The 14874-nt window shown below is 46.9% G+C and overlaps 1 protein-coding gene across 1 annotated transcript; it reads right to left on the reverse strand.

Moving 5' to 3' along the window:
* Nucleotides 1-14568, reverse strand: SVOPL (SVOP like). The gene is made up of 15 exons (XM_021536665.3): nt 14490-14568; nt 13858-13949; nt 12665-12763; nt 12145-12216; nt 11918-12042; nt 10614-10677; nt 9113-9238; nt 7654-7782; nt 6018-6091; nt 4140-4342; nt 3433-3544; nt 2950-3031; nt 1401-1490; nt 933-1046; nt 1-12 (listed from the first exon to the last, which is right to left on the reverse strand). Exons 1-15 carry the CDS (start codon nt 14566-14568, stop codon nt 1-3), a joined length of 1473 nt encoding a protein of 490 aa, XP_021392340.3.
* Nucleotides 14569-14874: the final 306 nt, after the last annotated feature.

Genomic DNA, 14874 nt, shown 5'->3' on the forward strand with positions numbered 1-14874 from the left:
TCATTTCACTTGCTAAAAAGGGGGAAAGAAAAAATAATACATTAAATTAATAAAATGCACATAAACCTCAACAGGAATGGATATGGAAAATAATGTGTTTGGATATGTCTAAAAAGTCTCACTTCTGACAGGCAATCTCTGTTTAAAGGGATGGGTTTTTCAAAGTCTGGTTTGGAAGTCCTCATAAATTAGTTTGATCAAAGATCTCCCATGCCCTAAAGAATATGGATTATTAAGAATAGGGCTGCTAAAGAATATGGATTATTCTTAGCCTATGGTTTTGTATTCTATATAGGTCAGACTGACACAGAGTGGTGTGGCCATGCTCCTGCATGCCATGAAAATCTCTGTGCTGGGATAGATGAATTTATTGGAATAACAGGACTGCTCACCACCTCCTCTAATTAAACTGGTGTGACTTGCACATGGGAGATTGCTGAATTTAAACTTTCCCCCTTAATCTTTGGGGCTTAGTGTTTTGGCTAATTGCTTTACAGAAAACACTGACCACAAGGGTTTAGCTGGTGGACCAATGAAGGGGCCTTGAATTTGATTAAGAAATTACTTTGGTAGTTTAGGTGCCCTCTGCTGTTCCTCTCTCCTTGCAGCATAGGCAGAGCAGAGCATGTGCCTGGGAAGCTGCACCTTCAGGTCAGGATTGGAGAGAGATGTAAAGAGGGGCATGCAAAAGCTAAAGCTCACCTGCTTACATGAGGTGGCTGGGGCTGGCAGCCTGGCTTGTTCTTTCACAAAAAAAGCTTTGGGCAACTGGGATAACAGTGCTTCAAGCTGCTGCAGCAGCACATCCCTGTGAGTGCCTATCAGGCCTGAGAAACCTCAGGAGAGCTGGGTTTGGATTCTGGCTGCATCATCACCTACAAGTCCCTAAGAGCATTTAGAGCCACAGGAGCTCCTGGAGCGGTGGTACCCACCTGCAGAGCCCTGCCCTTGGTCTCGATGGGCAGTGTGACTGCAGAGATGGCACAGATGATGCACACGGAGGAGAAGAGACACAGGGCCCCCAAGAAGGAAGCGCTCATCAGAACCTGCAGGTCAAAGAACATCAAACAGGAGCTTGCTGGTGTAGGGGGCTGACACTTAATTAGCAATTAAGAGTGGACAAAAGGTCACAAGTGCCCGAGAGACTCCACAATAGAAAAAAACAGTATCTTGTGAACCTTAAGAGCTTTCAGAAAGTATCAAATAGTAGTAAGTTGAACTCTGTGATGAGAGTTACCCAAAGTTACATCTGGCAAAGACCACCCAAGTACTCTGTATATGGGGTTGGGAGGGAATTGATTACATCCTCCCTTTTTTGGGATGAATTTCAGGGACATCTCTCTGTATTTGATGGCAGCGTTCAGCACCATGTTTACCAACATTTTCAAGCATGCTCTTACTTGTGATATAAATGGAGCCACCATTGCTCCTACACGGCATACTGCCCCACTTGTCCCCATCCCCAGCGCTCTCATTGTGGTGGGATAAACCTAAAAAAGGCCATAAATAAATTGGATTAGTGCAACAGCAATCTGCAATATCTTTTCTTTTTCTTTTTAATTTTTTTTTTTATTAGAGAGACCTATTGTTTTATCAATGGCAGCTAGTGGGATAAGATATGAAAAGAAATAAAAGCTCCCTTGGGCCTTACTTGAGCCATTACAAATCTCTCATTTTTTTCCCCCAAGTGAAGTTTCAGGGCAAGTCAAAGCTGGATGTGATTCTCCTTTGTTTAGCATGTTTAGCACCACTACCTCCACTTTATTTCGTGCCTCTATGATTAAAATCACAGAGTTTAGGTTGGGTGCTAAAGGAAAAATTCTGTTTACACTGCTGAGCCCTGTATCTGGGAAGCAGGAAGAAAAGATATTGTCTGCAGCATTCAAGTCTGCCTATTCATTTTTATCAACAGCACATTTGTTTAGAAGGAAGAAAAAGAAAAACAGATCCCAATAAGAAATATTCAGGCTTAGAAGAATGTGCTTGGTGTCATTTTTCTTTCACATGTCCCAAACACCTGTGCCAATGAAACACTTAAATATGAATTTTACTGAACTTTTAGTCCTCTTAATATCAACAGATTTTAGCAAGTATACTCATATAAGCCTTTGTTTAAATACATTACTGGGCCAAGCAAGCTAATTCAATAAGAGTCCAGGCACTTAGCTTAAAAGATTTTGATCGTTGATTAAATTGTGAGTAGAATTGATTTATAGTATGGCTGTTAAAGCAGTGGTCTTTACATCAACAGCAACTTATTCAACACTGCTAAAATTGTGGTATTAAAGCCAGGTGCTAATTTAACTATTACAGTGCACTATTAAAAGTGCAAGGGAGTTACTTCTGTTTGCTTTGGATAGCTTTAGTCAATTAACAAGCAAATCCATTTAACACCATACAATTGTTTTTAAAAAAAAGAACAACAAAACGCCCAACAATTTATACTTGTAGAACTCACGGCTCCAAAGTTGTATGAAGGAAAAGCTCTTTAAAGGATTAAAACGTTTTTCAGACAGAACATAGCAATTTCCATTAAGTGAAAAGGATCCTACATATAACCCCATATACTACCTCAAACAGCCCCTTAAGTGCTGGAAAATGTTCCTTTTAGTGGTAGTCTGTTCTCTCACTATGGGGGTTAAATAGGGGAAAGATTGTGGGTGTTGGAAGATAGTGATACCAAACATCCTCAAAAAATGTTTTATAAGAGCTGAGCGACAGTTGGTTTAATAGGGCACTCCTCTTCCATCTACTCCTGTCATCTCCAAGCTGATTTTCTACTTCCTTCTTATATCTTGCATATGAAAACACTGGCCAAGATGACAGAGATACACAGCTCTAGGAAGGTGACTCTTAACTAGTCCATAAACTAGCAGGCAGTGTTCCTGAGTATACACAAATGGTATTTGAAGCCTCCAAGCAGCTCAACATACCTCAATGAGAACCCACCTCTGCTGTGTAAATGTAGATGGTGTTGAAGTTGGCTGAAACCAAGGCACGCAGCATGAAGAGAAAGCCAACCATGCCTGCACTGGAGAGAAAGTAATGTGGAACAGAGTTAATGTCACTGACCAGCATCTGCAGAGATACCAGAGTGAAACAAATGGGGAAAAAAGTGAATGAAAAATATAACTTCTTTCCAATGCATGTTGTTTACACATTTTTAAAATTTTCTGGACTGTGCTAGAAAGCAGCTTGTTGGATGCTTAGGGGAAGCCATGTGGGCTCAGTAGTACAAGTGAATCCTTCTGCACACCACTGAACCACAGAATCTGCTGCCACAGCTTTCCCAGGAAAAGGAGAGCCAGTCAGAGGCTTTTCTCAAACTTACAAAAATTACTGGCCTGCCAGACTGGTGAACTGAGAATACCAGAGATCCACCCCTCAGAATTTCATACCCTCAAACAAGACCCACAGTCTGAGCCAGAGTACCTTGAGGTGCAGATATTAAGGAGAAGAAAGAATAGAGCTGTACATCCCATGGTGATACACAGGCTTAGACGTCGTCCAAGGAAATTGATGCTGAGAATGTTCACAGGATTTACTGGAAATAAAAAGGAAAACCATAAAAAGCCATTCGATGATCTAACTGCAATGATTGTCTGCCTTGACAGACCTTACACAGTGTGACTCAAAGATACATGTCTGTGTGCCCAATGCCTACCAACCTTACAGTGTGACTCAAAGATACATGTCTGTGTGCCCAATGCCTACTAACATCCTGTAAAATGCACAAACACTAGCATTCTCTTCCTGCATGCAAAGCTTGTGATTTGCCCCTGTGTCCCTTTTGTTTCACCTTCCCCTGAGATGATGAAGCCTGTGCTTCTCTGAAATTGGCTGTGCTGAGGCAGAACACCAGTGTCTGTCCTGAGCCATTCAAGGAAGGCACGGCTGGGTGAGCAGCACAGGCCTGGGTGGTTTTGCTCCCTCTGCCCACAACCCAGCCAAACACCAGGGCCTGAGGTGTGTCCCACCCTGCTGAGCCAGGTGCCACAGGCTCATGGTCTGCATCCCAGGAGCTGCCAGCAGTGCCCAGTTCGTGCTGGCCCCTGCCACCAAGTGCACCCACAGCTCGAACCTTTGTGGTGAGCACTGTGAGAGGGCAATGGCAGGGCAAGGATGGGGGAAGAGGTTACGTGTGATCTCCCCGGCTGTGCTGATGATCATGCTCTGGTAAGCAGCGGGCCCAAACAGGCGGCAGTGGCAGGGGCTGTGGCTCTCCTCAGAGTCATCACTGGAGTCCTGCAGCGGTGGGGCTGCAGAGCCACAGACAAGGTCCCGCTCCAGCAACTCGGCACTGGCCAAGATGACGCCGTAATAAGCGAAAGCTATGCCAAGCCTGTGGGGAGAAATGCTGCAGTGAGGTGCAGCTATGATGGGGAAGGTGAGGAAACTCAAATGCAGCAGGTTTTGGATGCCCTGGAATCTCTGCTGCTGCTTGCACCAGCTCTGCATGATGGAACCCCTTAGCCTGAGCAGAGAAGTGGCTCTGGCGTCCACCTGTCCCATGGCACTCCCCTCCTACCTATGTCTAGGCACTGCTCTTCCTCAGTAAACCTCACCCCAGCTCATAGCTCAGCTTTGTATTGGGTTTTCATGGCCAGGTTTTGCTAGTTGGTTGGGACTACAGGGATGGCTTCTGTGGGAAGCTTCTGGAAGCATCCTCCATGCCAGATGCCAGCTGACTCCACCTGCTGACCAAGGCTGAGACCATCAGCAATACTGGTAGTGCCTCAGGGATAACATTTGCTAGAAATAGAAAAAAAAGGTGCAAGAGCAACAGCAGCCAGAGAAAGAGATGAGAACATGTGTGAGAAACATTGCTGCAAACACCCAAGTCAGTAAAGAATGAAAGGCAGGAGGTTCTTCAGGTGCCAGAACAGATTCCCCTGGTTCCCATGGTGCAGACCAGGGTGAGGCAGCTGTGTCCGTGCAGCCCTTGGAAGTCCACAGTGGAGCAGAGATCCACCTGCAGCCTTTGGAGGTTCTCATGCCAAAACAGGTGGATGCCTGAAAGAGGCTGTGACCCCATGGGAAGCCCATGTTGGAGCAGGCTCCTGACAGGACCTGTGGGTCCATAGAGAGAGGAGCCCATGCTGGAGCAGGTTTGCTGGCAGGACTTGTGACCCTCTGGGTGAGGTGAGGGCAGCCTTGTTTTGTCATTATCAAGTAATTCAGAATACACCTGATCATAAGCAGGCTGAAAAGTAATTTTCACTTTTTTATCCCCCCTGGCAGTTTCAGAAATGATCAGCAGAATCTGGGCCACCTGGGAAGGCAGGCTAGGGGGCATGGGAATGCAGACCTGAGAACATACTAGGAACTCCTGGGATGACTAGGAGACAAAGAAAGACAAAAACCCAAAAGGATATTTCATAACACTCATAGAAGTCAAGGGGAAAAACATATAAAAAATTCAAGGCCTGACTTCACAGCATTTTGGGTCAATGAGTTCCCACAGACATATTATTTATACATTTCCATTCTAGACAGCAAAGCAAATGAAACATGTATTACCCTTGCACACAGCTGCTGGGATCACTGCATATGAAACCTGTCGCCTCAATCTTAATTTCCCCCAGTGAGTAGCACTGGTAATGGTGAATGTGTTTCTGTCAGAGCCCTTTGGCCATCCTTAGGGAGAACAAGTTTTCCCCAGGCAGGGAAGGAGAGCTGCAGGCACACAGCTGGTCCAGCTGCAGTCAGGTGTGGGCGCTGCCCTGTAGCTCTCCCCTGGCTCCCAGGAGCTGCCCTGTCCTGAGGAAAGATTCATAGCACCATCCTGGAAGTCCAGCCCTTTTCTCCCTAAGTTAACAGCAACCAGTCAGGGTGTCTGAGGTGTGGTCTGAAACAGGACAAGCCTATGGTGATCCATTCTTCCAGCTGCCAAGGATCTGCAGCTACCATCAGAGGCAGAGTGGTGTCCTGTTAAAGGCAGACTCATTGGGAGCCTTCTGCTCCCTGCACACTGTCAACCAAGAGAATGAGCTGATAAGCAAAACAAAAAAAATTACCATATGATCCATATCTGCAAAGTGGTTCTGAGGTATTTGGGGTGGATGAGGTCCTTGAATCTTCCCCTTCTTTCCTGAAAATCATACAATAGAAATAGAAGTTTATATAAAGGCATCTTTTATACTGGAGCAAGTGTTCTGTGAGAGCAGTTGGCACACCAGGCCCTCCTGTTCTCCCCCTATCCCCAGGCTGCTTGTGGCACAGACAGAGCCACAGATGGTGCAACACAGCACCCATCAAACCTCCAGAGAGAAAAGCCCTGCTTCCCAAAAGATACCCACAGGAAGCTGCAGTGCAAAGAAGGGAGGAAGGGAGAAAAGAACATCCTGAGCTCTCCTGGCCCCAAAGGACCCCCCAGATCTGAGCAGTCTGGTCCCATTGTGACAGTGACAGTGCCAGAAGGGGCCCTGATTGCTGTTGGGGGGCCAGCATTGCTGGGGCTTCTGTCAGCTCCCACTGCCCTGCGTGCTGCTCTGCCTGTGAAGCTAACTTTTGGACACATACATCTTTCTGGGAGGCCTTGAAGTGCCAGTGAGCAGAGACTAGCCAGCACTGGGGATCCTGCCAGGCCTGCTGCCCCCCAGGGTCCCACCACCAAGGGGAGACAAGTTCACAGGGATGGTGTGGGTTGACTTTATTTTTATTTTCCTCATCATTAGTTAAGCCTAAGAGAGAGCAAAACTAATAAAAGCCCTTCCCACATCCAGTGTGGGTCCATTACATAAATTCAATTAAATTTCAGGGAAGCTTTAATCCTAACTAATTCCAATAGAATAGCACCATCTTGCATGAATTGCTAAGGACAATACTTGGTGCCTGCAGGATTGAACACGCAGGAAAAAGATCCAGGAAAGGGATTTAAAAGAACTGAATAATTTTGAGGCCCTGAACAATGGATTTGTCTTATCTTCCTGTCTTGGGGGTCAAAGGAGCCACCTAAGTCCTCCCATCCACCAGTCAGCCAGGCCCAGACTGGGTGAGAGGGGGAGAAGTCTGGGGGGAGACTGCCCCCCCCCCTCCCCCCGCAGCACCCACACACATTTTTGGGCATTTCAGTCCAGCAGCAATCCACTCCTGAGCTGCTCAGGTACAGGTGGTGGTATCTGTGAAATGGTCTCTCCTGCTGGGCTGTGGCTCCACACTCAGGGATCTGGGGTCCTGGGACACAGTGGACAAGCCAGGCCAGGGGCTGGGAGAAGCCTCTGGGAGCACTGGGATGACCTCATGGCAGGCATCCTTGCAGCCTACCCACTCACAGCCCTGAGAGAGGCCCCAAGGGACAGTTCCCAGATCTCATGGCAGAGGGGACACCCCTGCGGGATGGGCGGGCAATAAGGAATGGCATGCTATGCCAGTAGTCTATTTTGTCATAAAGGAAGCCACTATTTTCTTAGTCCAGTACTTTTCTGAGCGAACACAAACTGAAAAAGAAAACAATCCCAGAAAATTCTATTCCATTTTGAAGGCAAGAAAACTGACATCTTCATCATTGCTTTCAGCAGTTGTTCGGAAAAGAATCAGGCAAGGAGGACGAGAGAGGCAGAGCAAGATGTGGTTGGCAGTCCCGCTCCCTCCCTGAAGCCCAGATGCCGGCGGCCCTGCCTGGGATGGATAGGCTGGACAGCCTGGACTTACCTTGGCAGGCTCCCTCAGCTGCCCCTCTGGCATGGCCGCCCCATTCATCCTGGCTATCCTCTGCAGCGTGGCCAGCGCAGCCCCCGTGTTTCCCGTGGACACGTTGTACCGTGCCGACTCCGGGATGAACTGGAAGCAGAGCAGGAAGCCTTTCTGCACCTCTTGTCTTACTCGCAGCTTCTCATCACACCTAGGAGCCTGCTCAGGTCGGCACAGGGCACTCCATAGGCTGGAGCAGCCCTTTGCCTGCCCTTCCCCCAGACATGCCCTGGGGTGCTCCGTGTGCCCCAGCCCCCCATTCCCCCCAGGGGCTCACCCTGCCCAACAAACCCATTTGTTGGTCATGCCACTGAGCCATTTGGGTCAAGCGCTTATGAAAGGTGAAAGCCAAAGAGACAGGTTTAACAAAAACAATCCTAAATTAATTGACATTCTAAAATGAGATGAGGCACATATTACTTGCTGAAGCAAAAGTCTTGGAAGGCACAACAAGGCCATTTTAATAAAAAGGAAGAAGTGATTAAAATGTAACTAGTTACTAGCATTTGGTGCTCTTTCCAAAATAAAATATGTTTTTTATTAAATGGTGCTATTAAATGATAATTATATCTATTTCACTCAAATAGGAATTAAAGACCCCTTTTTTAAAGGTATGTATATTAACTCTGTCTTTACTTTTCCCCCCAGATTACAAACTTCAGCTATCCAATTTTTCTGGCAAAAATAATCAGAGAAACAAAACATCCAGGCTGTATAAGTGTACACTCACAGCAACCTTATATTTGCCTGCCCAGGTAGCACCCCAGATGGACTTGTGCTGCAGGAAGAGCTTTTACATCTCTACAGACTCCACCAGCCACAGCTCAGCACTGCAGTGCTCATGAGCACTGTAAGCAGGGATTTTCCACATCACCCTCCACAAATCAGATGGTTCTCATGTCCAAGACAATGATGGTTCTCATGGGTTTTCTGAATAAAATATCCCCAGGATACCTGGGGAAATTGTGGTTTTCCCTGACACTCTGTGAACAGTTTACTGAGGTTACTTTCCTCAGTCCTAGAAAATGTTAAGACTGAAGAGAGTGTGCTGTGCCCAGCATTAGACTGAAGTTATTGTTTGTCATTTTTTTCATATACTATGTAGTCTGTCTTCTTCTTGGTGCCTGGCCCGTCACTGCAATCCCTGAGTACTGCTGGCAGGCTGGACACTGGAACCTGGGCTGCTGGAGGGCTACCAATAAAGCCAGGCCAACATCAGCATGGTGGCATCTCCCCTGAAGATGGTCTGCAGCCCCGTCAGGACTTCAGGACCTTACCAAGCCACTATGTGAGAGGACAGAAGAGGAGAAAAGAGGACACAAGAAGAGCTGGGGATGAAGGGGGTGGAGGGCAATGGTGCCTGGGGAGACATCAGGGCGATGGCAGTACAGCAGGGAGTGGAGAGCAGAGATCTTCCTACCTTGAACACCAGGATGAGAAGGATGCCAGGGATGGAGGCAATTCTGATCAACCATCGCCAGCCAATGGTTGGGTTCACCACTGATGCCAGGCCAATGATTAACAAGGATCCTGCCAACCAAAACACCTTTCCAAGGGAAAGAGAGGGGTTAGAACATGAACACATGGCAATGATTTGTTTACCCTTCTGGCCCAGTTCTGTGGATAGATGGGGAACTGTGCTAGGGAATGCCAAGGTTCAACTGAGCCATCTTGTGGCTGTCTGAGGAGCTGGGCTTGGGTTAGGAGGAAAAAGGGAAAGGCAAGAGTTTGGGGAGGGACAGAGAATTAATTAGCTCCAGGTAAAAAAAATTTCTGTGGCTACAGATGTACTTAAAACCACTGCTTTTGTCTTTTCAGTCACTTCTCTGCTAATGCTCATGAATTTTCCTGTTGTCTAGGTCTCTTCAGGGAAGCAGGAGATTGACAAGCTCAGAAGGAAAAATCAGGCCAGATTTCCACTGCTGAAAGTTGGTGGCTCTCCAGTAGACTCAATGCCCAGCTATACCAACAGCAAATCTGGCCTCTGATCTGCAAGTACATTCCTTTCTGAAGTTCACTTGTTGCCATTAGGAGACACATCCCTTTCCAGGGGACCACCCAAGGGACCTCAGCCAACACAAATCACAAAAGCTGCAGCAAGTCCATGAATAGCCTGTGGGCAGAAATAACAAATTTCTGGGGAGAAATACAAGATTGTTCTTCCATAAATCTTTGTGTTTCTGATGACACTTCAGTAATGATGCCCTGGGATCAAGGAGGCTGCAGTGAAAAGTAAGTTATCCCTGACAAGAAGAGTTTGGTTCAGCAGTGGGATGAATTTGTGCACTCAGAGGTGTCACCACTGATCATCTGCACATACAGCAACTGCCCACTGCAGAAGTCTGCAGTAAGCAATGACCTAGCAAGTGGGTACAATCCTCCCAGCATGTATCAGGCCAAATTTGGGACTATCTGTGCTAACCCTCCTATGCAAATCCCCTGGCAGAACCTGAGCAGGGAGATGAGCAGATTAGGACCTCACCTGAAAGTCACTACATAAACCACTTGTTATCTCTGGGGGTCCAAATAGGGTGGAGAGGGGATACACCTCTTGGAGTGGGCTGGGAATGCCACCAGCTCCAGTGCCTGCCAGTCCACCAGCTGGCCCCATTAGATCCGGTAGCCACATTGTCAATAGGACAGCCAAGAGGCTGGGTGTCAGCCATCACTCAAAGTCCCTATAAAATGTTTGGAGCATCAAATAATTAGAGAAGATACTGTGTCTCTCCTGTGTACATCTTTAATAACACAGATGCCACACTCTGAGGTACAGGAGGCAGTGAACGCTTGCTCAGACCCAGACAAGAGGGTTTAGTCTGGGAGAAGTGCTGATGTGCTGGAGATGTGCCTTCCAAACTGTGGTGGGACAAATCTACTGGGACTCAGAGCTAAAAGAAACAGTGATGTTTTCAGGTTCTCACCTGGGATAAGGGCAACATGTATCCCCGATATTTGGTGGGCAGAAATTCAGTTTTTATGATAAGTCTAGCAAAAGGGGAAAAAAAAAAAGCAGAAATACAGTTGTAATGAGAATTTACATACAAATCAAGTAACAGTTCAGCTCAACTCATACAATGAATACCATTCCTCTTCCACCGTGAGCACCCAGAGACAAGGAAACCCTGTCCATTATGCCTCTCTCCTACTCCAGCACCAAATTATATGCAAGGGAAATACAAGCCACGAATCCTTTCCAGGCTGTGGCTGTGGGATACAAGTAAATAAACACTGCAGTCTGCACATCAGGAAACCTACGGGTGACTGAGGTGTCAGCACAAGCATAGATATGTTCATAGAAATGAACATTTTAGTAAACGTTTTTTTCCATGAAATAGGAGAATTCTGTTCCACTTTTTAAACGGTTGAGTGCCCTTGGCACAGGGGGCTTGTGGCACAGGCATCTCTCAAGGTCCCCAGTGTGAATTGTGTTTCCTTAGATGGACAGAGAGAGAGAGGTGGGAAGAGACCCTCAGTGGCTCCATCTGTCTCAGCCAGTGAAGTGTTTTATAAAATGTTGAATTTTCTTCCATGAGACTCATGAGCAGCCTCCACGGTCAGGGAATGGGGGCCTTCCTGGGAGGGAGGCTGTGCCAGCAGCTCACCAGATGCATGACTCTGGTGCCTTCTCACAATAGCACCTCTCTCCTCCATGTCCTTTCCTTCAGCAAAGGGCTTTTGGGTCAATGTGACCACTTTAGGGCTTTCCTTTGTGGGCATCAACCAGGCTTTGAGGAACCATGGATGGTGCTGAAATGTTTCATTTTCTTCAATAAGAGAGTCAACAAAAAAACCCCTGTTTTTCCAGACCAGTGAAGTGGTCGTTAATATTGTGAATTTTTCTTCCCCACATCCTCCTTTCTGCCCCAAGACAAAAACTTAATTTCAGTGGGAACGCTTTATATAATTAAAAAATAATTTTCTACTTAAGTAGAATTGTTGTGACTTTTTTTTTTTTTAAAGAGGAAGCAGCTTTTACTCATTTGTTACCTGTCTAATTGTTTTTACATTGTTCTTAATAATCCCTCTGTCACCAGTGTAATGTAAACCAGCTGCCCCCTCTATTCCAGGCCTCAGGAGTCCTTGGGAACTGCAAGTTAGGTCAATTGACTGAGATTTAGTGATTACAGAATGGCTTTTTGTTTCAAGGTGATGTGGGAATTTGGTCCCCTTTCCCCTTCCAGCCACCCCGTTACCTTCTTTGGGAAGGTGGCTTGCACAGCCTTACCCTTGCGCGTGGCCTGACACGCCACCTCCTACCATGGCCCGCAGGAACACAAACCAGATGTAGGATGGGGCAAACGAGGTCAGCAGGGAGAAATAGGCTGCCCAGAGGAAGGAGAGCAGCAGGATCTGCAAAAGGGCAGGAATTAGGGTTATTAAAGCACAGGCTCAGCCAGGTGCCTGGCTCCTGTGGAGCACAGGAAAAGGACACAGCCCCCGGCAGTCACTCACCTTCCAGCGGCCATACCGGTCAGCCAGGAGCCCAAGCACTATGCTGAACACCATGTAGCCAAAAAACACCATCTGAGGGGAATTGGAACACAGCTGTGGAGGGCCCATTTCCAGCTACACGGGCAGCTCTGCTCTTTGAGCTGCAGGTGAGCTGTGTGTTCTCAGGGCAGCAGGATGAACTGTGGCACCCAGAACCACAAGGGAGAGGCTTTCAGGGGATGGCTTCCTTTGTGTAGGCACTCACTGCTGCAACCCTCAAAGCTGGGGGTGGGTGGCAGGATTTCAAAATAAGAACGTGGAAGTGGGGATTTGCTTTGTCCACTTGCTGTGGGCATGGACATCTGCTCTCATCAGCTTCATTTCTGATGTCCACAGTTGTGACACTGTTCTTGTCCCTGTAAAGAGGCCCTAGGAATTTGTTTGGTTTGCTGGGAAATGCGCTTTCCAAAACCCGTGGTGGTACCTATGACTATGACCACATAGTGGATGACCTTTCTGGGGAGGAACATGAGTCACTCACTGTTGTCACTAAAGCCACCTGCCAGTCTTGGAGCTGCCACTCACATCGGATGAGAGGGGACACAACAGCTATCAGCATGATCTCCATGGCTTCAGCCACCTTTGGGAACAAGTGTGTGTGTTAGGAAGAAGGGAAGCCAAAAGAAGCCAGTGACATTCGGCTAGCTAAGATAACAATCATATCTACCAAGGGTAGAAGTGACATTCGGCTAGCTAAGATAACAATCATATCTATCTATCCTCTGCAACAGAAGCCCACAGGGAAAATTCTCTCAGTCCTACAAAGCCTGCAGCCATGGCAGTTCCACCATGTCAGAACAGTCCTCTGAAGCATGGTGCCTCCACAGTGGTCTGAGCTCTGTGCCTGACCTGGAAGACCTTGGTGACAGGGAGAGGAAGAGGGAAAGGCACACATAGAAAGAAGGTACAGGTATACTGTGTATCTGGGAAGTTTGGAAAGAGCCATCCTTGGCAGAGAAGATTTTTACCCATCTGGGTTATTAGAAGATCTTCAACTATCTCTGGAAACCAAGCTGCTTCGTTGGGTATCTAGCTGTGGATTCAGGCATCTGACATGAACTCTTAAAACTGTTTTTAAGAGTTCCCTTGCTCCACTGGCTGTGTGCCCTACACAGTTAGGAATGAGCTGACACTTTACACACAGCTTCTGACTTTTTCACCTCAGCTGCAGCAATCCTCATGGATAGACCCTTGTTATATTTTTAGGCCAGCCTGGCCTCCAGCTTTTGCCCAAGTTCCCAAAATAGATACACAACCCAAGACCATGAAAGTTAGGAAATTTGTCAGGTAGCCAGGGGTGAGAAGATGCCAGGCCTTCTGAGCCAGATTGCAGAGGATTTGGGTGCCATGGGGATAACATGAAAAATGCAACTGTGAAGCTGAACCAACCTTCAGGCCCTAACTGAAGATATGCCCTGACAGTGCTCCAGAACAGGGGACAAACCATGATGCTCTGGGCCAACCTGCTCAGCTTTGCCCTGAAATGGGTCTGATATCAATGGGACCAAAATCTACTTTCACCAATTATGAAAATAGCAGAAATCCTGCTTGAGAATGTATGTATGGAAAAAATGGGCTGGCAGTGGTATGTACTTATGGTTGTTATTTCATGGCAATGAGAAAAATGAGAAGGAAGCTTTTTCCAGGCTACCACAGATGGTTGCAGATACCTACCCCAGTGCTGCCCATTATGAGGAAAAGCATGATATGGAACCTCCCAAACCCAATGGTTTCCACAGCTTCTTCCACTGTAAATGTCTTTTGTCCTAAACATAAAAAGAAAATTAAGACACAAAACCTGTCAGCAGTCAAATTGTACCTCCTCTTCATAAAAAAAAATACTTCTCATGCTTCTGTGGGACTGCACCAGGAAAAAGCCTGGAAACATCTACCAGCTTTATATCCACTGACCAGGCCCTGGATGTCCTGGTGGCAGGGCTCAACAGGGGGTTGCTGAATCAGCAGCCAGTACAAATGGAGGAAGAACAGCCTTGTACTATTTGAAATGCTTTTGAAACAGAGTAACATTTAAAAAATTATTCCAAGGAAATTAATCCTCAAATTACCAGTATAATAAAATGTTTACACAAAGCAGAGGCTGAGAAAAGCCAAGCCAGCCAGCTCTTCCCACTGCCATAGGCAGCAGCCTCCAGCCTGATAGGTGTGGTGGGATGGGAGCATGGGATGCTGATGTTGTAGCTCCATCTACAGAGGTTTTAAGTGGCTGGAGTGGCACAACTGAGGACTCTCCCTCTACCCAAGCCAAACAAGGAGCCAAATTTCTAGTCCTGTCAATACAAACCCACCTTTCGGTGGTTCTTTTCTCTCTGCGTGGATTTCCTCCAAGCCAATAGCATTTTCTGCCTCTTTTGGTGCAGTGGCCATCAGCTCCTGCTGGGATCCGCTGTCACTGCAGGCAAGGCTGGGATTTACCTGTGAAACCTCACAACAGTCACAAAGTCACCCAAGCAAGAAAATAGCAAGGCAGTTTCTCACACTGGAATGGAAACTTTCAGATACAGTCAAATATTAGTTTGTTTCATGCAACTACTAGAACATGTCCCTTCCCACTAGGGTTTTAGTGAAAAACACATAGAAACATCACAGGGTGAGTTAGTTGAACTGAGAGACATCAGTCATCACATCACACTGTCTGTTTTTATGGAAAGTCCGGGGATTGCCTTAGGGAAA

Source organism: Lonchura striata, chromosome 5 (genome assembly GCF_046129695.1).
Source record: "Lonchura striata isolate bLonStr1 chromosome 5, bLonStr1.mat, whole genome shotgun sequence".
Taxonomy (NCBI): domain Eukaryota; kingdom Metazoa; phylum Chordata; class Aves; order Passeriformes; family Estrildidae; genus Lonchura; species Lonchura striata.

Excerpts from the sequence above, each read along its gene's own strand:
- SVOPL (XM_021536665.3), bottom strand. The coding sequence starts at position 14,568 with ATGGCCACTGCACCAAAAGAGGCAGAAAATGCTATTGGCTTGGAGGAA. Across the intron at positions 9,239-10,613 it reads ACATGTTGCCCTTATCCCAG|GTGTTTTGGTTGGCAGGATC; the intron begins GTGAGAACCTGA and ends TCCCTTGGAAAG. Across the intron at positions 4,343-6,017 it reads TTGCAGATATGGATCATATG|GCTTGGCATAGCTTTCGCTT; the intron begins GTAATTTTTTTT and ends TTCTCCCCACAG.